Below are 24744 nucleotides of genomic sequence, written 5' to 3' on the forward strand. Positions count from 1 at the left end.
TGTTTCCTCTTTTTGTGTCAGACAGAAAAATGATTTTTTTTGCCTTTTTTTTGGCATTTATTTTATTTATTTATTTATTAAAGATTTCTGTCTCTTCCCCGCCGCCGCCTCCCATTTCCCTCCCCCTCCCCCAATTAAGTCTCCCCCCAGCCCGAAAAGCAATCAGGGTTCCCTGTCCTGTGGGAAGTCCAAGGAACCCCCACCTCCATCCAGGTCTAGTAAGTTGAGCATCCAACCTGCCTAGGCTCCCACAAAGCCAGTGCGTGCAGTAGGATCAGAAACCCATTGCCATTGTTCTTGAGTTCTCAGTAGTCCTCATTGTCCGCTATGTTCAGAGAGTCCGGTTTTATCCCAGGCTTTTCCAGACCCAGGCCAGCTGGCCTTGGTGAGTTCCCAATAGAACATCCCCATTGTTTCAGTGTGTGGGTGCACCCCTCGCGGTCCTGAGATCCATGCTCGTGCTCTCTCTCCTTTTTGCATACAAATGGATGGAAATAGAAAACACTATCCTGAGTGAGGTAAGCCAGACCCAAAAAGAGGAACATGGGATGTACTCACTCATATTTGGTTTCTAGCCATAAACCAAGGACATTGAGCTTATAATTAGTGATCCTAGAGAAGCTAAATAAGGAGAACCCAAAGAAAAACATATAGGCATCCTCCTGAATATTAACCTTCAGCAAGCAATGAAAGGAGACAGAGACAGAGACCCAAATTGGAGCACAGGACTGAAATCTCAAGGTCCAAATCAGGAGCAAAATGATTTATTTTTTAACATATTCACTATCCCTTAAGGTCCCCGTACTTAAATGTGTTCCATTAGTGTATAATCAAATGCCATTTGAGATGTTAAAGGGAAAATCAGGATATTTTAACTCTCACCTAAATAAAAGAAAACTTTTAGTCTAAACATAATGTATTTGAAATGTTTTTAAAAGTAAACTTGGGCATAAAACCCGGAGATGAAAACTTGCTTCACAGCCCATGTGTTTTTTTCACAACAACCTTAATGATCTTGAACATGTGTGTGTGTAGGAATACTTATTACAATGCACTTTAAGGTTGTACAATAAATGAATTATCAGCACACATCTTTTTGATGCTGTACCCTTGAAAATTTATTAATATTGGTATTTTGAATTTTCTTATATCTTTCCTCTGATTGGAATTTAACAGGTTTTTTTTTTCCTGGTTAATAAGTTTGGGGAGAATTGCAATGTAACAGGGCTGGTTACAGAATGATTCTCTCAGACAGCACGACTAATAATTTTTAACAATATCCAAAAACATCACAGGAAAAGCTTGCAGCATGCTGGCTGCAGGGATAGACAGGCATGAAAGATTAATGTAATCTCACATATAATGATGCGCATTCTTACACAACAAAATCCATCTGCAGTGTCATGTCGGGCAGCGGAAATCTTTGATGGGTGGATACAGCTGGGCTGCCTCTTCTGGCAAGGATGCCCCAGAAAATGCTAAATGCACTGGTAATGCTCGCTGCCATCTGCAGCCTGCCCACTCATCCTGCCTTCACTGCATGGGATGTTAGTGACTGTGGCAACAGAGATGTGGTACGACAGACTCGTCCCCTCTGTGGACCCGGGCTCCGGTCCTGGATGCTGGCCTTCCCTTGGGTTTGGGTTTCTTATCATCGGGTTGGCATTACTTTGTGTTTTCACATCCAGCTTCCTTTTTTTTTTGTTTTGAGTCTAGCAACTCCAGATACATGTTCTTCTGGTATGTAAATCTTACACTAACCTTTCAACTAATTTATTCATGTAAGGTTGCCAAAGTGATTTAACATTGACTGTTCAATGCCAGCAAATACGCTGTATTTTCAAAATACTCCTGTTCCCAAGCTTCGGATCGAAAGGAAATGCGTCTTATTTAGGGAAAGCTAAACAGACAAGCACCAAGATAAATGCCCGAAACACTGTGTGTTGGGTATTCCTAAATGACTTACATGGTTACAACAACTACGTGGTCTTCTTTACATAAAGCTATAAAATATCGGATAACAAACATTTAATCTTCTGTCCTATGATTCAAATATTCAAGAATAAATGTTGTTTTCTTACCTGACCATATGTTTGGAACATAATGTTTTGTCAAACCAAGGTTTAAAAATGTAGATTGTTGTTTAAAATGTTCATTTTTCTGTTCTGTGTTTTTCTTTAATAGTAACAGAATATGAAGGGCATGCCCTGTCCCTGCTTGACGGATGTGAACTCCAGGGATTTGATGGGTAGGTTACATTATTAATCTTCACATACATAAAAGTTATGATAGTAAATTTTTCATAGCATTTAGTCACATATTTAGATCTGATAATTTTTAAAGCATTATAGTGAATCAGGCTCTGTTTGTTCACATCCATGTGCTAATATATCGTGGCCATACATCTCTAAGGACTTTGCGTAGGGATTCAAAAAGAAGCAATGAAACTATATATATTGAGAAACCACAATGTACTACCCTATACTCAACCTGCATACATTTACATTTAAAATCCTTAGTGTTAGACTTTTGAAAATGTCAAAATAATGAAGAACATTGCTGAAAGCTGTTCTGTTTATCACATAGCATAACAATGCTGTGGTCGTCTTTTGCAAATTTACTGGCAGCTCAATAGATACCCAATAGTGAATTTTGCTGTGACTGATTGGAGTAGATATTTTATAACAACAAATCTATTTTCTGAATGAATAAAAGAAATAAATGCTGGTTTTAATTATTACATAACTTATTGGCTTTGATTTCTCTCTTATTTTGTTTTGCAGGTTTAACATTTTATTATGAATAGTTTATCGCAAAGTTCTGTATTACATATCAATTAAGGCAACACTGTGTGACTTTAGTTTTTATCACCAAGGATTAAAGGCATGCCATTATTCTAACTCCCCTGCTAACTCTGATGGCTGGACATTTAACTGGAAGGTGGTTGCTTTTGTAAGCCCTGTGTGGCCCCCTGCTTTGCTTTCAAGTGTTTCCATACAAAATCTCTCTGGTCTGGTGGAACTGTTCGTTCTCTGCTAAAGGGAAAACCCCGCACCAGTTAATCTGGGAAACAGCGTGGTGTGTTTGATTTGAGAGGGACCTCATGCTTAAAAGAGCACCATTCCTGTACCAGGGTGAAGTAAAGAGCAGGTGTGCTGGTCGCGTCATAAAATCTCCTATTCGTTGGTCTCTTCTTCATCATCTTCAAAAGCCTCTTTTGGTGTGGGATGTGCTTCTGTATGCTGCAAGTATGTGTTGCTTTTATTGGTTGACAAGTGAAACTGTTGTGGCCTATGGCAGGGCAGAATATAGATAGGCAGAAAGTCCAAACAGAGAGAAAGAGAGAAAGACGGTGGAGTTTGAGAGATGCTATGTAGCAGCCAAAGGAGTAAGATACCAGGACATTACCAGTAAGCCATAGCCATGTGACAATAGATTAATGAAAATGTGTTGGTTTAATTGAGAGTACCAGTCAGTAATAGGCCTGAGCCACTGGTGAAAACAATTATAATTAATATGAAGCCTCTGAGTGTTTATTCAGGAACTAGCGGGCAGGAAGGAAACCTCCATTTCCCCTCTGCCCTGTCTTGGACTGTGGTGTCTTGGTATTTCTGATGCTTGAACTCCAGGTCATTTATTTTACTCTCAACCTTGGTGAACTCCCCTCGTCTATGAACCAGCGTGTGAAGGCCTCGTGTAGAGCATGGTCAAGACCTGCCTAGGATGCTCTTGAATAGCATATCTGAATGCACAGTGTTATTGCCAATGAAGGTGGAGGCCATCTTCAGGCCCCGGGACAGGATGTCACACAAGTTCACTTTGATGCTGTTGGGAATCCATTCTGCGAAGTAACTGCTATTTTTGTTTTGGATACTGACTTCCCAGGGATGCTGTGTGGGAGGCAAAACTGGGCATGAAGGACTGTAGACATGGGAAGGGCGACATGTTCACCAGCAGCTTGCACCAGGTTGGTGTTGAGCTGTAAACACAGCATTGTGACACTGCTTGTGGTACCAGAGACCAACCAGGTTGTTCAGCCTGAGCACGTGGAAGCAGATATTTTAGACATTCATAGCTGACATTAGAAATTTGTCTACAAAGTGCAATTTACCATATATATTGTTACGGTTCCAGAGTCTGTTACAAAGGGCAAATTACCATATACATTGTTACAGTAGCCTGATGCTAAGGAACTGAGCCGGGAAAGTAAGCTTCCTGCCATGCTCTTCCTCCTCAACCCCTCTCAGGCATTCTGCATGGTCAGTAGCTTTGGCACTTATTCATCTGGACTGCCATTGGACAGTTACAGTTCTGCTTTAAAGCAAGCACTAGTTAGTGGCCGTGATTTTACATAAGCTGTCTTGTTTTCATGTTCCCTTTTCATTTTGACAAAGGCAACTCAAATTTCTCATGTATTAACAACTTCTCACAGGAAAAGCCCATGATGCTTGATACGATTTGAATATGGTATGGACCCACTGAACACTTGTGTTGAAATTTGGTTTCCGCTATAGCAGTGTTGAGAGGTGGTGGGTCTTTTACAGGGTGCTGTGGATGTTAAGAGAACGGTTGCTGGGCGTAGTGACACATCCCTATAACTCCAGCTCCACTTGGGAGACTGAAACCGGAGGGTTGAGTTTGAAGTCAGAATAGGCTGTGTAACAGGAGCCGTATCACAACAGATTAACTCACAAATAAATAGTGAGTCCGAAGGAACCAGTGTCTTTCTCATGGGACTGGGTTAATTCTCATGGGACTGGATTAGCTAGTCCCACAGCAGGCTGTCATTAGTGAGGGTGTGCTGAAGAGGTTATGTCAACTGGAGGAGGGAACCTCAACTAAGATAATACCTTCAAAAGACTGGCCTGTAAGCAAGCCTATAGGGCATTCTCTTAATTAGTGATTGCACTTTGTAACAGACTCCGGAACCGGAACAGTAACAATGTATATGGTAAATTGCCCTTTGTAACAGACTCTGGAACACTGGTTATGTTTTGCTTCTCCTGATGCAGGTTGGAGGTGCCTTATGTCCTCTCAAAGCTTCCCACATTTGGAACCCACTCGCTAAAGTGTCAGTACTGGGAGTTGGTGTGGAACCTTTCAGGGATTGGCCTTCTGTCAGGGAGAACCTGAGAATAAAGACTTCCCATGTAAGAAAGAAAGAAAGAAAGAGAGAGAGAGAGAGAGAGAGAGAGAGAGAGAGAGAGAGAGAGAGAGAGAGAGAAAGAAAGAAAGAAAGAAATTTGTCTGCAATGCTTTGTTGGAGTGTGATGAAATTGTTCACCAGCAATTGAACATTAGGAACAAGGCAATGAGATACAGAATTGATTGATTAACGTATATAATGAAAACATTACTTTGGGGAGGATGTTTATGCAAGACTTACAATGTAGAGCTTTGAAGGATGGTATGTGGATGGATAGCCACATGGTAATGGGGAGGAGGCAAGAAAAGACCAGTGAACCACTGAGGCCTTGAATGGTATGCGATCTTCATTTTCCCCAAAATGAAAAAGCGGGTTTAATGCTTCCAAAGAAATATAAGACACATGAGCGGTATCGTTACCATCAAAAGAAACACTGAATTGCAGTAAAAAAAAGTAGTGCTGAGTGAGACTTAAGATTTAGAAAGTAAATCATGATTAAACCAAAGGGGCAATAAAACTAGATGGCTATACTACACAAGCATTGATGAACAAGAGGACAAGTTGAGTAATTACTATGATTTCATACCTAGAAGAGAACCGAAGGATAAAAGGTTACATTTGAAGAAATTATGTTGGAAGTGTACATATAAAAACTATGGTTGGTAAATTTATGCCGAATGATGAGTGACTTACTGTGGTCCAGAGTCCCAAGCCACGGGCGTAAGAAAATCATGGCCTCACTCTAAGCCCTTGCTTTGGACCTTGGCTATAAAAGTTAGGATAACAGATGTAGACATAAAACCTGAACTTACTCCCTGCTGGCATGAGATGCTCTGCCGAGTGTGGTGTCTGCCGGTGTCTTCTCTTGACAGTTGCACCATTATGGGGATGTAGAGGGCCTGTAGAGAAGGAAAATGACTGTTGAGATGCGGAGAAAGAGCTTTCCTTCTATCCAAACATATTAATTTTATTTCCTATGTAGAAATTATTTTTCAGTGTGATATTAAAAGATTCATAGAGCTTTTAGTTATTACATATCCTTAAACCAAATTGTCCTGTTACGTAAACTAAGTAAGTCCCCTAGTTTGTTCTAATCCTATGGTATACTGATTTTACTTTGTATAATAATTTTAAATTTCTATTAGAAGTCACCTCTGTTCCAAATATTTTAAATAGCTCATTCATTTTGATGGGTTTAGCTTACCAAATAGGAGTCGGTATGGTTGGAGCAATCACTTTAATTAAAAGGTAATTATAATTCCCCTCAGAAATATGCAGACACTGGTGAAAACATTGGAAACACGATTTCAGTAAACACTTCAAAAGCACAAGTCTTTAACAAGAACTGTTCAGACAGGAAATGTCCCTCATTGAACCCGTTTAAAGAATGAGCATAGGTATCTGCTTCTGCTCCCGTCTGTTCCGGATGAATCCTCTCTGGTGGTGATTATGCTATGCTCCAGGCTATGACTATAGCGGAGAATCACTAGGACTCATTTTACTGGCTATTTTTTCTGATTGTGTTTGGTTCTATCCTGGGTCTCCAGGCTGTCCAGACTCTGGTTCCTGGTCCTGTAGGGCAGTGTCAGACAGGGGTTCCCTCTCATGGCATTGATGTGGGATTCCCCTCTGTATGCTGTGAATACCTTTGGTGAATAAAGAAACTGCCTTGGGTTGTTGATAGGGCAGAACTTAGGTAGGCGGGGAAAACTAAACTGAATGCTGAGAGAAAGGAGGTAGAGTCAGAGAAAAGCCATGTAGCCCCTCCAGACACAGATGCCAGAACTTTACCGGGTAGGCCACGACCTCGTGGTGATGCACAGTTTAATAAAGATAGACTAATTTAGGATATAAGCGTTAGCCAGAAATACACTTAAGCAATTGGCCAAACAGTATTGAGAATAATATGGTTTCTGCATGACTATTTCGGGGCTGAGCAGCCAAGAACGAACAAGCAGCCTCCTCCAACATGGCATGGCTATCAATTTGGACGAGTCATTGGTTGGCCACTTCCACAAGTTCTATGCTACCTTTACCCTCCAGCCCATCTTGAGACCCACAGCAGAACTCGGGGAACCCTGCAGAAGAGAGAGAGAGGAAGGATTGTAGGAGCCGAAGGGGTCAAGGGCACCCCAAGAAAACAGCCCACAGGATTAACAAACCAGGGCTCATGGGGGTTTGCAGAGACTGAAGCGACAATCAGGGAGCTTGTATGGTTCTGACCTATGTCCTCTGCATTAAGTTATGCTGTGTAGCTTGGTGTTCTTGTGGGACTCCTCCCATTGGGAGTATGGGCTATTTCTGACTATTTTTCAGGCTTTTGGGACTGTATTCTTCCTGTTGGGTTTCCTTGTACAGTCTCAACATGAGGGGAGGTGCCTAGTCTTCTAGTAACTTGTTGTGCTGTGTTTGGTTGATATCCCTGGGAGGCTTGCTCTTTTCTGAAGGGAAAGGAAGAGGAATGGATCTAGGGGAGAGGGGAACAGGGAGCAGACTTGGAGGAGAGGAAGGAGGGAAACTGAGGTCAGGATGTAATAGATGAGAATAAAAAAGGGGGCTGAGAGATGACTCAGGGTAAGAGCACTGGCTGCTCTTCCAATGGATCCGGGTTCAATTAAAGAAAAAGTGGGAATATTTTTGAAAAAGTTTATATAAAAAAATTTAAAGACAGTATGTGACCCAGGGATCACTTCCTTCAGGAGATTTCGTCTGTGACATCCCTGTTTGGCAGCGGTGGAGTTATTGATTGGAAGTGGTTAGTAAGTTATTCATGGCCACTAGACAGGAGGTTGAGAATCTGCAATCCAAAATAAGCTTCAGTATAGCTTAGTCAGCAATGTGAAACAGTTTGGTAGATGATGTTTAAGAAATACTATTTCCTAAGATTTTAGAGTTTTTAAAAACGAGTTCCATATGCTTCTGTGAAGACACATTGTGATATATTTTGAAAGCCAAGAGAAACAGCAGATCAATACTCAATGACAGCTGGTGTCCCACTCCAGTGTGTTCTAGCAAACACTGTGGAATCCATGGCTAAAAGCTGGGGGAGACTAGGTTCCACATTGTCCCTATTTCCATGGTCTCATTAAAAATAGTTATGTAAGGGCAAAGAAGAGACGTGAAGCTGTGGCAGTTGCATTCACTGTAAGATGAACACGGTTAAAACAACCTGTACTGTTTATGTTATTGTTAGTATACTAATGTTTGCTTTTCCTCTGTGTGTATGTGTGTTTAATTTTCTGGATTACATAGCAGCATGATTTTGTTAATAATACTATGAGATATATAAACTCTAATGTAGATGTTACATGACTAGCACCGACGTTTTCTCAGGTTGACTTTGGTATTTGTTAGAGCTAGTAAGTGTTTTTAAAGCCAAACCCTGACCCCAAAAATAAAAAAAAAAACCAACCTGAAATTCAACATTTCAAAGATAATATTGGTTGTTATAGAAGATATGCAAGCAGTCCCTTAAAGTCCTTTGTTATTCTTCTTTTAGAAATGGAAAGAAATGTACACCCTGATTCCACTTTTCTAGAATCATTCTACTGAGGCCAGTGACAAAGTTTACTCATCCTGAGAACAGCAAGACTTCTCAGATGCAAAGGGGCCACTCGAGTAGCTCTTCAGTGTAGAGTGACTTATGGCAAAACGATGATGTTTTTCTTTCCCTGTAGTATCCCGTTCCATGGTGCTTGTATATTAAACATGCATTGGGTTTGTGTCATATACGTGATGTAATCTGAGCAATGTGGTTAGCCATTTCTCCTCTTTGCTGTGGTAAAATAACCTGGGCATTTTAAGAAATCAGCTTAAGGAAGGAAGGGTTTGATTTGGCTTACAGTTTGAAGGTGGTAGCATCTTCATGGTGGGAAGGCAGGGCAGCAGGGGTGTTAGACTGCGGTTCACATTGTTTCCAGAGAAGGATGAATTCTGGTTCTTAGCTCACTTCTATTTGTATTCAGTCAGGGACGACAGCCTATAGGATGGTGCTGCCCACACCATCTCCCCTAGAAATACATACTTGACCAAAAGTGTATATCCATTGTGATTCTAAACCCAGTCAAGTTGACAGTGAGCGTTAACCGTGATCTAGTAGTTGTTGACATGAGTCATTACATGTGTTCCTTTTTTTTTAATCTGTTAATTTCTGGTACTTTATTTTTGTTTTTATTGAGCTATATATTCATTCCTTTCTAACTCATTCTATTTCATCTTGACTTTTCTGGTTCAAATTGATTTCAAAGTAGTAAAGTTCCCTTAAGGCTACGGTCTTTGTATTTCTTACATAGAAAAAAGAAAGTTAGAACGTTCTATTGAATGATAGTATGGATACTTAAAGTGAGTGACCACGGGAAATCTACTTAATCTCTCTACGCCTTAGCTTCCTGATCTGTGAATTGAGGCTGTCAATATCTAGTGTCTGCAGCTCTCACTTAAGGAAGTTAACACCCAGAGAGAGAGTCAACAGTTGAGAACAGTGTTGGATATGTAGACAGTCATAGCCACTAGCTGATATTCACAATGGCACTTCTTCACTCTTGCTCTGTTGTTATAGTTATCATTTGGATTCGTTGCAAAGCAGTCTCCTAACATCTGTATCATGACAACATGTCCTGGGTCATTTCCTTATTTATTGTCCAGGGAAATACTCAAGGAAAGATCGTCTCTGACTCTTACACACCTGTGGTGGTGTCATGTGTGGTCATGGGTTGCCATCCTAAGCATCTAAGAATCAAACTCTTTCAAGCGAAATTATATCTTTTGAAAGGAAGGGTTTATATGGTCCTTGTAGATCACACACAACACGTACATAGTCATGGATAAGGATTAACAAAGTTCATAAGACACTGAGAAATCTCACGGGAAAAATTTGAAACCCGACAGAGAGTTCAAAAACTTGGTTTGACATGCTTTGGATGTGAACAAACACATGCTGGTTAGATGTGAGTTGGAATGTTCTCTGTTTAAAGCCTTGTAACTATTTTGTCTATGGAGCACCGTGGAGGGTCTGGTTTTGTAAAGTATTTGTATCTGTGTAGTGCTGTGTCTTCCGAGTCATTCCTTATCCCTTTCTAAAGGCTTGAGGTTATTTTGAGTGATCCTATCCACTACACAGTCCCATATACTATGTAAGTAAGGTTAGAAAATGTTTTAAATTCTAGATTTCCTCAATATCAACTAATCAGCTTTCTTCTGCTTGCTTCTGTGTTCCCAGCATTGTCTGTGTTGGTGGAGATGGATCTGCTAGTGAAGCCGCCCATGCCCTGCTCCTCAGAGCTCAGAAGGATGCTGGTGTAGAGATGGACCACCTGCTGACTCCCACGAGAGCTCAGCTTCCACTTGGCCTAATACCAGCAGGCAAGGAGTAGCCCCCCACAGATTCACTAAATTGCCCCCCCCCCCGGTTTGCTTTCTATTGCTATGACCAAAACCCAGCTGGGGAGAAAAGGGCTCATTTCATCTTACAGCTAGTTTATAGCCCATCACTTAGAGAAGCCAAGGCAAGGACGGAGGCAGAGACATAGAAGGATGCTGCCTACTAGCTTTTTCTCCATGACTTTTTCAGCTACCTTTACAACTGGGTACCAACTTTTTAAGGCTGGCTTCAACCACAGTGGGCTAAACTATCCATATCATTAGTGAAAATACTTCATATCCCACAGACCTGCCTACAGGCCAATCTGGTGTGGAGAATCCTTCTTCTAAGACAGTGCTAGCTTGTGTCCTGTTGACAAAAACAAACCCAAACAATATTCTCTTCTGTAATTCCTCTTCCTACCTCCTAATGATACTCAAATGTACAAATTCTTAGACAGCCTCACGCATCGTCCAGCATTTCCACAGCAAATGTAAAACTTGGGGCAAGACATTTAATCTTTTGGCCTCATATTTTTTCCTAATCTCTATTAGGGGAATCCTGTATAACACCCACGTGATTACAAGATCACTGTACTATGAAGTCTGGGGTGTTCAAAGGATATATGGACACCTAAGTAATTATCAGTGGAATTTTTATTTCATTATGAAAAGGCCTAATGACCCCCAGAACCAGATGAGAAGTTTCAAAATCAGGCTACTCTGCATACGGTGTTTACAGGGTCCTGTGAGGTAAAATGTGCAACCTTGGACGCCTCTAACTTTAATAGGGAACTTGCTTGTGCCTGAAAAGAGAACCGAGGTTCTGGAGGGCAAACTCCTTCCAGTCCTCATCTCTTATCCCAAGCATATCCCTGGTACCTTAGCACAGGGAGTGTGCCATAATGTTTATTAAGTTGAGTGAATACACAGAACACTTAAACTATAGCCTCCACCGTAATTAAAGCAAAGGCGAACACTGGGAACACTTGAGGCAAAGAAAGGAAGGCTTTGATGGGAGATGATCGTGCACTGGCGGGCCAGTTGGTGGACACTCTGCAGACATGCCACAGAAAGGGGTCTGAGGTTGACCTGAGAAGCAGAAGAGAGATATGGTATGCTTCATATTGGGGAAACCATGCAATGGAGCATAGTTCAAGAGCATTAATTTGGATGCAGGGTACAGAATATCTTGTGGAGAAAGCAGAGGTTGAAGCAAGAGAAACAAGGTAAAACAATGTATGGTTAAGAAAAGAATATGCTGTTATGTACATAATTCACTCATTCCATTGAGCAATAATAGAGGGAATTTGCTAGTTTTTTCATTTTAAAAGATTACAGTTTCGATTGCTGTGATAAAACACCATGACCAAAAGCACCCTGAGGAGAAAATGTTCTATTTCAGCCAGCGTATAGCTTGTAGTCTAGTATGAAAGGAAGTCATGGCAGGAACTTGAGGCAAGAGCCTAGAGGCAGCCAGTGAAGCGGAGGCCATGGAGGAATGCTGCGGACTGGCCTGCTTTGTTATAGCCTCCAGCCCACCTGTCCAATGGTGACATTACATACGGTGAACTGGCCTCTCTCACATCCGTCCTCAATCAAGAAAATGCCCACAGCTCATTGTGACTGGAGACTTTCAGTTGACATTCCCTCTGCCCAAATGACTCTGGCTTCTGTCAAGCTGACAAAAAACTAACCAATTAAAAAATCATAGACAAAACCAGTAAAATACATTTTCTCTTATGAAAACAAAAAAGTGTGTGTTTAAAAGAAAATTCAACGTTCTGTGTAATAACCATGCCATGCCAGACATTTAGAATTGCAGTAGCTCTCCTTACGTGTTCAACATGTAAGTGGTTCCCTAAGGAATTAGCTTTAGGGTTTTATTATTGTAAAGCATATCTGTGATTTTGCAAGTATATATGTTATTCAGTAGATACCTATAGAAATACCATTTTTAAAAAAAAGCAAATCAGAACAGATCCAAATGCCTTTGTAGAGTAAAAAGTTTTTCACAAAGCCACTAATTGAAAGGGGAAGAGAGATTCTAATACATCCTGACAGTTTAAAGGAAGACCAAAAGGAATAATGGTCTCCAAGAAGATAATAAAGCAGCCTCGACTGCAAGGGAGGGAGATGCAGTTTGGGCCATTGTTTCACGCCGATGGTTTTGACCCTTCAGTGTCGTTTTAGCAGTTCTGCTCGTAGCTGGTGGGCTCTTCTGGCAGCCTGTGTGCCCAGGCTGCCGCTGTTCTCATTAGCACTTGACTCTGAGGCCATCCACTAACCACCGCGGCTCAGGAATGCATAGGGCAGCTTCTCAGAAGCGTGCGATCTACATGGAAAGGAGCTGCTTATAAAAATTGGTCATTATCTTTATGCCTATCATATGTGACCAATTTTTACAAACGCATAATGTTGAGGCATTGGGGATTTTTCCCCTCATTTCAAAGCCTATTTACAATTTGAAAATAGCCCGTTTTTCAGTGGCTTTTTCCAGGAATGGCGTTGTGATCTTTTTGTTTGGAAGATACAGCAGGCTGCCAAACTCTGGCTGTTGACTAGGAGTTGTGGCTTGCTAATTCTGTCTAATTGGAAGGGTTGTTTAATACGAGAATGCTATGCCTAGTCAGGGCTTTTGATGAAGAATGGGAACAAGAGCTAGGCAGGAAGTTTCCAAGCTGCCCACGAGGAGACAGCCTGCCTGTGAAGCCATTAGCCTCCTGGAGAGAGACACCCAGAGGGAGAGTGTTTAGTAAATTACTCCACTGAGCCAACAGACTAAGCTGCTGAATTATCCTCAGACTCAAATGTATCCGATGTGGGAAAGCCTGTATTTGAACTGCTGGCTATTAGGAATTGTGTTTGTTGCTATGGGAACTGGCACTGAGGAACTATACAGACAGAGTCCGATTAGAAGGGAATGGGGGATAGCGAGAGAAGCCTGAGAGGACATAAAAATAGAGAAGCAATCCAGTTGTTGTAAGACAAGACTTAATCCACACACTGATGGCTCTGAATCATAGATTCCTGTAGAGTTTGCATAAATAAATTTCATGCTTTCCAATTAATTTGGGGAGAATAAAATATTGCCGAGGGACTGTTAATTTCTAGATTTAAGGCAAAGAACCGATGTGTAGGTGCTGCTTCCATGAGAATTTTAGATATGCTTGACTAGGAAGTCATTACAGCACATTTATCTGCCTGGATGTAGGAAACATTAACCGCCTTATGAATATTCATGCTGTCTGGTTAATTAAGTTAATTGTTCTGCAGAAGAGCTTGCACTTCCAAGGACAATTTTTTCATTTATTTATCTATTTATTTACTTATTTATTCATTCATTTGTTTATTTTTTTTCTGTGCATGATGCCTAGTACTTTATCAGTAAGGGTTTCACTTTCTCTTTCAAGAACTGCTGCCCCCCCCCCCCAGCTCACCCCAGGTCTTTGTTTTTAGCACATTTCAGCAGGTGTGGGGGAGGGGCTGGTGGGCAAAGTTGCTGGTAGTGTTCAGAAAAATAATGTTTCCTGCTAATTAAAATGTTTACCCTCTGCTATTCATGTGAACAGTGTAGTGTTCTTTATTGCCGACATCTTTTCAAATAGTCTCCACATTCCTGGAGGGGAATAATACTATCTGTAATTTTTTAATGTCAGGCACACCTTCTCATGAACTTTTGTGTTTTCTTCAGCGTGCTAAAGAAAGTCACAGTCAACGATTAAGGTAACGCCTTGATGAGTAGATGATGAATGATGTGGTCTTGCTTCCTATGACAACTCAACCGCGTTGGAGGATGGTTGGACCACTTGACAGGTCAGGGAGCAAACTGATTTCGGCATTTCAAAAGGATATTGCTTGAGTACTCATCACACTTCAAGCTCATAGGGAGCTGTCTTCCCTTTCTTGAGTCATGATTCATGTCCTTAGCTATTGTGTGTCGCAGAATCCCATTAAGTATCTTAAGGCCTTTCTGGAAGATAGCTCTTACAGCCCTCTTCAACCTCAGGAATGGAGGAAATGATGTCATGCAATACTGCAAACAATAATACTAAAGACCCCTGTCTAAGGGTGTCTTCTCTCCAAAGCCTTTACTGTACATCTGATGCAGCAAGAAAAAAACAATTTTCCCCTTCTGAATAATTGATTCATCATGAATCATGTGAATAACACCCAGGCAGTAAGCTCCAAAAGTTCATGGGGAGTTCATACCAAAGGTCTCATGAGTAAGTGTTTCTAGACGACTTGTTTGCACACCGAGAGTGCAAAAATCATGGTGAGCATTTGTTAAAACACTTACCTCCCTACTCTGTGCACTCAGGCACACACTCAATTCATACCACAGGTCGGGGGTGGAACCTAGGAACCAGGTGATGTTGCTACTGCTTCTTCATAGACTGCGCCTCTAGAAAATTCACCTGGGCATCTTAGAAACTGCAGACTGACTCATTATATCTAAAGTGGGGCCTGGGAAACACATTTTTTTAAGTTAGTTTATTTCTGGCATGGTTGATTTAAGTGGCTTTTCCCCACTTATTTTTAAATTGACTAAAAGCTGTCCATGGCTATGTACAGCATGTTTGGAATATCTAGGCATCGTGGAATGACTAATTTGGACTAATTACCATATTCACTCCCTTGTGTATTTATAATTTTCTTATGTGTGAGAAAATGGATTCTTCTCTTAGTAGTTTTCACGTATGTTACACGTTAATTGTCGTCAGCATATTTTACAATGGAACTCGTGTTATTCTCTCTAACCTGCACTTTGCCTCCTTGGCCAGCGTGGCTCTACACTTTCCATCTCTCCACCACGGTTACCTACTCCCTGCTAAGATTTTTACAGTGTCTGTTTCTTCATACCTGTTGTATTTTACCTGACATAATATCCTACAAGTTTCTCCATCTGCCCACATTGTCACACATCACCAGGCTATCTTCAACTCCACTGAGAGTCTCTTGGTGTGTGCAGAAGCTGTTCAGTGGGGTGTAATGTATGCGGACAGTTTTGCTCTTATCACCTGTACTTTGGGGATTCGAACAGCAGCACGGAGCCACCCACTCTGCTGTCTCTCACTGAAGCTCTGCCAGTATCGAATCCACTGTCAGTTGCTTTTGTGCACAAGCTATGTGAGAGTCTGATTTCATTCTGCACGTGGACACCAAGTGTCCAGTCTTAGTGACTGTAACTTCCTTTTGTTGTTGTGTGTGTTTAATCTGTAGAATATCAGTTCACCATAAGTATGGGAGTTTTCCATTTAGGGTATTTGTATTATATTCTGCTGATAAGTATACCTGTTTTAATGTCAGCAGTATGCTGTTTCGATGACTTTAGTTTTACAGCTGATTTTGAAGGTGTATGTTGCCTCCACAAGCTTTGTTCTTCTCTCAAGATTTTGGTAGATACATGGAGTCTGGTCTTTTTTTTTTAATTGTTTCTGTGATAAACTGTGTAATTTCCATGGAGATTGCTTTGGATCCTTTGAGAGGGACTGTTTAGGATACTATGGATATTTTAGCAGGATTATCTCTCCTAGTTTGTGAACACAAGAGATGTATGCATTTATTTTATACCAGCTTCAGCCTCTTTCATTGATGTTTATAGCTTTAAGTTTTCAAGTCCTTTATTTCTTTAGAGAAATTTGCTCCTAAGTATCTTTGGTAGTATTTGCAGATGGCTTTATTGTCTTGATTTATTTATGACATTTTGCTATAAGTAAATAAAAACACTATATGTATGTACATACACACACACATATATATGTATATATGTGTGTGTGTGTGTGTATGTATATATATAAATTTTGTTTCCTGCAACCTTACTGAAGTCAAAGTCTTTGGGGTTTTCCAAGTGATCATGTTATTTACACCAGTGACAATTTAACTCCTTCCTTTCCAGTTTCTTTATATAGCCCTCTTGACTAACTGTTCAGAACAAAGCTCTTAGGATGATTATGAATAGAACTGGTGAGATGGATATTTTTTTCTGTTCCCAGTGAGCACCAGTCAGTAAACAGTCAGTTGCCACATTTTAAGTAATTAGAATCAGAATGTATCTTGGTTTCTGTCACTCAGTCAGAATGATGTTAGGAGTCAGTAAGTTGAACTTTGGTGGTGCTTGCGTTGTTGTGGCTAGAGTTCTGATTTAGTCATGCTTATTGTTCATTAGTAAATAAAATGTGCTTACTGTTGTTCAATGCTGAGTGGCATAAGGCTTATTTTGACGACATCTTCTTTGACGGTAGTAGTCGTAGAGATTCTGCAGCTTCTGCCAATGAACACCCAAGGACATAGTCGCAGGTGACACAGCTGGAGCCCTTGCTCATGGTCACAGAAATGCCCTGGCTCGGTGATGAGTGTACAACAGGCCCAGGCTGCACAGTTCTTGGAGAAAATTCACTTCTACCTACCTGTTGCCCAATTCAACCTCTTCCCATACTTTCTAATGCCCTTACCAGCCTGGAGATGAGGATTTGTTCCTTCCCCCTTTGGAAGCAAGCGTGTATGAAGCCTGGAGATGAGGATTTGTTCCTTCCCCCTTTGGAAGCAAGCGTGTATGATTTGGATCATACAGAAACATCACAGGGCCTTCACTGGGGAGCTTTCCCCTTCTGTGGGTAGATGGAAGAATCCTAGAGTATTTTGAATTATCCAAATAATTATGAAAATCAGAAATTATATTCTGTGTACACATTTTTAGAGGATAATAATCAAGTTAAATATTTTCTTCACGTGGAACAGTTTTTGTCTCAGATATGAAAGGAAACCTATTTGAAGTGAGAATTTCCCTCTAATTTTCACAGAATGTATTTTGAACATGCCTGTCAGAGTTTACAATGATGACGTATTTTTTAATGACTGATTTTTTTCTTATTTATCTATGTGCTCGTCTTTGCTCATACAGACATTCTTCTGCTGCTACCGCCCAGTTTTATATAGAAGCTAAAGGCTTATTCGGTAAAGTTGAATGGAGTAAGCTTCTATATAGTTGTAATTTTGAGAGAATATAAATATCTTCATCAAAATAGTTATAAGTCAGTGAACTATTCTCTAATTTGTGGTACCATGGAGGGAATACAGACCTTATATATGGTAGCAAGCACTTTACTACTGGACTGATATACCCAGTTCAATTTTCTAATATTTTGTGGTATTTTCTAACTTTTATTTTTAAACCCCCTTTTTCCATAGATTTTCACATGCAGGCATTTAACCCACAGAATCACTGGTCTATTTTGAGGCCCCTGGTCTCTGCCGTACCATCAACACTGGGCTCCTGCTGGAACTCTTCCTGAATGTCCCGTTGATGCCCTATGTAATGGAGACTGTGCAGCCCTGGGTCTACAGCAGGCCCCACCCCTACCCCAATCCCGTGCTCCAGGCGTTCATAGATGGGGTGTGTGTTGGGCTGGGCCAGCACCTAACCCTGGTTCTGGACCTGGGTAGTTGCAGGGTTGGTCAGCCTGCCAGCTCTCCCATCTTCTCAGACAGATATCCCTGGCTAGATCACCCCTGAGCAACGAACAAGGCCTGGGGCCATTCCTCTCACTTTCAAGTCCTCAGGACAGGATCTCCCACACCTACACCTTAGGGGACCTCTCTGCGGTTACCCAGGAGAGGTGTAGGGGCTGCTCTGTTAGGTGTTGCAGCTGATGAGGGGCAGAAACAGCTCTCCTGCTCTTAAGACCCCAGAGTCAGCTCTTTTACCTGCCTCGGGCTTTGATAGACTGGAGGGAGGGGGAAAGATATCTCGCCTCTACCCGTGATTGAAGAAGGAGGCTTTAAAGAAATCCCACACTAGCTCAGAATTGAGAAATAGACGGTTATTTATTTAGGGGTAGACTCACAAATCAGAATCCTCTGCTGGAACGGAGATCAGAAACAGAATCCTGAAGCCGGAAAAGAAGCCCAATGCATGCTCTACAAATTGTATAAGAGGCCACGCCCCAGTGGGCGGGTAACTACTGGCTGTAGGATTTCCCACAGCACATAGTGCCACATGACAGAGGAGTAATGTGGACAGCTCTCCCTTGCTCACAACATTGGAGCTGGATCACTTACACCCCCACCAACAGGGTCAGCTCCGTTGTACTGCTCTCCTGAGCGTTTCAACTGGTGGGGGCAGGCTCTCCCTCCTGCCCCAGGCATTGATGGGTATCTCTCCCCAACCCATGCCACCACATGGCAGCTGAGGGATGGGGTTAGGTCTCCCATGCTTGCATTCTCGGGACTGGCTGTTCTGTGCCCGAATCAACAGGGTCATCTCCACTGTGCTGCCCGACGAGTACAGCATCTGTTAAAGGAGTCATCTTCTTTGCCAGCTAAAGGCAGAAGGGGCAAGAGGGGAGGGCATCGTTTCCTCCTCCACATCCCCACACAATACCAGCTATGCCCTGCTCAGACCCCTGTCTACTCTACAGGGCTGCCCATGAGAGGCAGGGGGCCCATTCTCCAGAGCATTGCAGCTGGTAAGGGACTGGGTCAGGTCACCACCAGTTGTAGGTGTCAGAGGGGCAAGTGGAGGAGTTTTTCCTAACTTTTAAATCATTTAGAAATTTGATAGTTCTGCAAACATTTGACATGCATCTGTGCTGTGAATGGAAAGCTGTATTTATAATTATTTTAATCAACTTCCTGTCATAAAGTTCCATTAATTTTCATCTGACTATTACATGCTTGTGGCTATGTGTAATAAGAGCACATGTTAATTTAAAACACAGACTCTACTGATGATCCATGTTTTAAAACTGTCTTGGCAGGATCTACGAATGTATTGGCACATTCTCTTTGTGGAATTCCTCACGTGGTGACTTCAACTATGCACATTATCATGGGTAAGAATTCTAGGGAGGGCCAGGTAGAATAAGCACGCTTTTGTTCATATAAGGAGCTGTGTTTCTGTCAGTCTTATCCAGGGATGGAATGTTCTCTGTCTCTAAGCATAGAAATGTTTGTCTAAAGCTCAAAGGCAAGGCATCGTCTAGTTAAATTGCTTTTCAGTTCAACTACATGCTTTGGAAAGAGCAGTACATGAAGTTTATTACTATTATCTTGATGGAAAAAATATTGTAATGATGTTCAAAAAAATCACAGTTTTAAAACACAATGGATAAAGTCCACGCATACTGTTTGCATATATAACCTGCGCTATTGTTTGACTGTTCCAAGACTTCAGGACTAAGAGCATATTATCAGAGGAGGAAAACTACCAGGGCATACCTGCAGGTCGTAAGTTAGCCGGATAAACGCAATGCAAAGCTAATATTGACTCTGTTTTCCTGGTGCATCTGCTCCACCATCACACGCCCTCTCCTTTTATGGGAAATAGATAAGATTTACTACTTTGAGTTTCTTTGCTCAGCACCTGGAAAAGTTGAAAGTGGCATTCACAGTTGTTATGGTAGAGACAGGTGAAGGAGAGCAAAAATAAGTAACTATGGACGTACGGTACCTGGCATAATTCCTTAAGTAAATAAACATTCTCTCTGATGTCTGCTGTCTCAACCACTCCCTGGTGGACCAAATATACCTCTCAAGGTCACATACAGTCAGTAGACGTCTGCAGCTTCAGCTCTGCTGGCAAGCTTCTTCGCTTTGGGTTCTCAGCCATGTTCGGCTTTGGTGGAAGGACTTTGGCTCTGGCAGAGAAATACCGATGGATGTCCCCTAGTCAGCGGAGAGACTTTGCTGTACTCAAAGCCTTGGCCAAACTTCAGTAAGTGCTTTCCTTGTGGCAAAAATTCTATATCCCAATGGCAATAACTATTAATAATGAATTTTATTATTTAGGCCAGAGGATTGCAAAATATCATTTTTACCAGCTGGATGCTCTCGGGATGAACAAGAAAGGTAAATAAAAGCTCTGTGTAATATCTTTACTCATCTCTATTTTTAGTAAAATACATACACATGATTTGGCTGTATGCACCTGTATGCCTGTATGCACCATGTACATGTCTGGTGCCCATGGAGACCAGAGATACAGATAATTGTGAGTGGCCATGTGGTGCTAGGACAGAATGTGTGCCTTCTGCAAGAACAGTGTTCTGAACCCCTGAACCCCACTTTATTTCTCTTCAGATAATGAACTACAGTGACCTAGGTGGTTTATTAGACTTGTGCTTTTGGGCTATTTTCTCGAATAAAGAGTATAGAATCATACACTCCTGTATCTTCTAGTAAACATGGAGTTTACCTCCTGTCTTCAGAAGCAACCATTCCTCCAGAATCACAGCGAGATAATCAGTCATCCACTGATCTGCCCGTCTGACACTTATTTGAGTGCCCATCATGACTCAGGCTTTGGGTACAAACATGAGCCGCAAACACAGTTTTGGTCCCTATGCGAATTTTTGGAGTAGCATGGAATTTAAATGTTAGAGCAGCACTGAGGAAGAGTTCCAGGAATTAAAAAATGGAAATTGCTCCTTGTAACACATTTGTACATTTAGTGATAGTATACTAAGGAATGGTTTGTGCAAAATTATATGGGTTCTGTAGTCTCCTCATGTGTAGTGGATGCTGGCTTTGCACAAGTCTGACATGTTTTTGTTCTTGTTACTTATAGAGATGCTCAGCAATCTCCAGGGTCTGGTGAGTCAGAAAGAATGTGCTGGAAGCCCTCCCCAGCCCTAGTGCCTGGGGAGAGAAAGTAACCAGCCACTTCCAATTTCTTTAGAAAGTGCTGGTCAATGGCAAACCATCCAAGGGCAGTTCTTGAACATCAGCATCATGGCAATCCCCTGTCTGTGTTCAGTGGCACCCAGGGGCTTTGCCCCCAACACCAGGCAAGTACTTTGAGGACTATTGATGCTTAGATATTATAACTAATTACCTCCTTAGTAATGCTTTAACTATTAGCTAGCTAGAAATGTGTTAAGCATGTAGACTCTGATAAAAGCGCAGAGACTAAATGTCAGTGAATGGAGTGCTCAGCTACAAATGAGACATCCATATCATTCTCCTGACCCCCACCAAAGCTCAAGGACCATTGTGGAAGAGGGGTGGAAAGACTGTGAGACCCAGAGGTCAGAGGGTGATTGGAGAGGAAGTGTCTTCTGGGCAGGAGCACTGATGCATAAGATCTGTATAAGATCCAGCCAGTCATTGTTAGCATGGTGCAAGGAGGGGCTCATGATGAGGGGAGGAACTGTTGATGGCTTCTGGGAGGAAGGAGAGTCAGTTTTCTTAATGGTCACTGCCACTGGTAGTTGACCATGCTCTAGTGGGTGGGCCCACATTCATGAGCTGGGCAACAGAAACTAGACTTTAGTGTGTTATTGGAAGATGAAAGACAACATGGATGTGTGAGAATGTAAGGAGGGGATCTGGGAGAAATTAGGGGAAGAAATCAGGGTTAATAATCAAAATACATCATATAAACTCAAAGAATAAAATATTAATTTTTTAAAAGAATGGGGACTATGGATTGCAAAGGTAGTTTATCTATGTAGGATAATTAAATCTTCCTAAAGGATTCATGTGTAGAACAGATTGTGAACAATTTTTGAAATGTAAAAACTGTCATGTCTCCACTGGCTTTCTAACCCTCCGGCTAAAGCATCCCTTGGGTCTCTTGACATGCCTGTGTGTTGCCTCCTTTGTTTGCTTTCTCTTCACTCCTCCTTGAGGATCTTATACTAAATGTTGACGTTTCCTGTGAATGTCTCTGCTCTCCCATTCTAATCTAGGCATGCCCTTAGCATGAGAGCTGGAGATGGCCAAGTTCTTATGAACATATTCTCCACTGGCATAGGGCTGGGTTATCTTGATGCTCTCAGTCAGAAACCAGAACATTTTGGTTCACTTAATGTGAACAGGGTGGATAGGAGACTCTCAGCTACATTTTATGTGAAATAAGCCATGGGGCATTTGATATCCTCACAGAATTAGAGGCATTCTTTGCTTTGCACATTTTTTTAAGCAAATGTCCATTTTGAATCCAAAAGTAGTTCTCTTCCAAATGCAAACAGGTAGCACAATGAGAAAGATGGTTTTCTATAAAATCACACAACTAAGAAAAATGCCCCAGAAAGACAATGCCATGGGCACCCTGCTGCTGTTTTCAGAGGGAAGAGACAGAAGGCGGGTAGTAGGAGTGCTGGACCCTACTTAACCCGGCCATTAAGAGCTTTGCTTTTAGCGGTTCTGATTGCCACTGTGTGCCTCCCACTGGGAATGGCCCATCCTTACACAGGATGAGTAACAGTGAGGTGACTTCTGAGGCCTTCACTGCTCCGACCTCCATGTATTTAATGGTTTCCTGTAATGTCATTGTCATTCTTGGGACAACTTTGTGTTTGCACTGAAATTAAGCATGAAATTGTTTGCAAGTATTTCTGCAAAATGCCTCCTAAAGCTAAGGCATTTGTGGGTGGCTATGTTGGCCCCAGACAACACTAGGATTTCTAGTCTCTCTTATTGGGTGGAAGATTATATGCAAGATGAAAATGCTCCATCACTTGAATGAACATATGTAGTAGCTGTTGTTCCCCCATCTCCTCTACCCAGGGCACTGTGGTTTATTTTGTTTTCTATGTCACACAGAACTTTTGCTCATAAATAAACATTTTAACCACAGTTTGGATTTTAGAAAAACATCTACCTGCAGGTTATCTCAAATCATTTGTGAATATACAGCATGCTGCAATACACTTTTTAAAAAAGTGTACAAAGCTTCACGTTTAGAATTCTTAAATAGTTATAGTTGTGGTGGATTTAATATTACTTCTGGATGTGACTAGGTGTATGAAAGTTTGATTTTCAAAGAGCCCTGCAGTCAGGTTTTGCTGAGAAGAAATCCCAGGGATTAATAAAAGTCATCTAAAATGCTCTCTCACTTCAAGAGCACAGCAATATGTGGTTAAAAATTTTTAGGTCAGTTCAACATGGTAATGTTTTAAATATTGGTCAGTATCCTCTAGTGAGCACATTTGTTAGCCAACATGCTATGGGGTGGTTTTAGTTATAGTCCATTGATGAACTTCTTGGTTCTCAAGCGCAGATGTTTAATTTCAGGTTAAACAATGGAAGCATGGCTCTCATAGTTGTACGGAACACCACTCGACAAGAATTTGTAAAGCACCTGAAAAGGTACTCCAGCATAAAGAATCAGGTACAGCCATCTTTCTTTTGCTTCTTTGCAAGGCTAATAATTATGGAGAGAAAGACGCTTCAGATATTAACACCAAGTCTGTTTTCATCTGCCTACATTAATCTCTTTTCCTAGCCTTTCATTCAAAATTTGAAATGCGTATGCCAGCATTGCCATGCATTTGCTTCTTCTGACATACGGTTATACTTCTTGGCACAAGGGAAAAGAAAAACCGAAATTCTAGTATTACATTGAAAAGCAAAGGAAGTGAGGGATACAATTGCACACGCACAAGCTGTTCTTTAGAATGAAAAGTAGTGAAATTCGAGAGTTTTGTCTTCTTGGTTTCACAACAGCAGATCCTAAACTTGGGATGTTTAGGTTTTATGGGCACTTGCTGACAACTGGCTTTGTATTCACAGATTACAATAGGTTTGCAGATATGTGCTTACCCATTTTATAGATGATATTCAAAACGCATGAAGAGAGATTTCCACTTAAGTGGTTAGACTAAAAAAGAAATAGTGCCTATGATGAGCTATATTCTCAGGCTCACAGCATGACCACCTGAGTCTTAAAGTACACAGGGGTGGCTGTAAAACCCAATGGTATGACAAATTCTGAAGGATATAAATGGTGCTTGGATATAGTTAGGAGGGGACCAATGGCAGGAGGAGGACAGTAAATCTAGCTAACCATCAGAGGCTGATTCATTCTCTCTCTCTCTCTCTCTCTCTCTCTCTCTCTCTCTCTCTCTCTCTCTCTCTCTCTCTCTCTCACACACACACACACACACACACACACACACACACAGACTGTGTGTCTGTATCTACCTGTGGAAGCCACAAGAGGGAGTTGAATTTTCTTGAGCTGCAGTCAGAGGTGGTTGTGGGCTGTCTGACATTTGTACTAGGAACCAAACTTGGGTCCTTTGGAAAAGCAGCAAGCACTCTCAACAACTGAGCCATCTCTCCAGCCCCCGAGCTCAATTTCACACTACAATAAACAATTACACTTATATGGTATTTATAATCATATTTAATTCATAGTGATTTCTATAAATTATAAACAAATGTAGAAATATGAATAGCATGTAATGTTTAAAAAAAACTTTTCCATGTAAGACAACATATGTGTTAGTTACAGT

At 41.4% G+C, this 24744-nt stretch overlaps 1 protein-coding gene across 2 annotated transcripts in view; it reads left to right on the plus strand.

Moving 5' to 3' along the window:
- Window positions 1–24744, plus strand: part of Cerkl (CERK like autophagy regulator) — a 91988-nt gene that overhangs the window by 61291 nt on the left and 5953 nt on the right. The window contains exons 4-11 of one of the 2 annotated variants that reach the window (XM_075984761.1): window positions 2185–2248; window positions 10365–10507; window positions 19264–19338; window positions 20042–20219; window positions 20294–20353; window positions 21072–21097; window positions 21183–21291; window positions 23522–23618. In XM_075984761.1, the coding sequence (XP_075840876.1) occupies window positions 2185–2248; window positions 10365–10507; window positions 19264–19338; window positions 20042–20219; window positions 20294–20353; window positions 21072–21097; window positions 21183–21291; window positions 23522–23618 (752 nt within the window). The remainder of the gene's footprint in view (window positions 1–2184; window positions 2249–10364; window positions 10508–19263; window positions 19339–20041; window positions 20220–20293; window positions 20354–21071; window positions 21098–21182; window positions 21292–23521; window positions 23619–24744) is intronic. The other variant, XM_075984763.1, reaches the window with a different exon arrangement.

The sequence above is a fragment of the Microtus pennsylvanicus genome, chromosome 9, assembly GCF_037038515.1.
Source record: "Microtus pennsylvanicus isolate mMicPen1 chromosome 9, mMicPen1.hap1, whole genome shotgun sequence".
NCBI lineage: Eukaryota > Metazoa > Chordata > Mammalia > Rodentia > Cricetidae > Microtus > Microtus pennsylvanicus.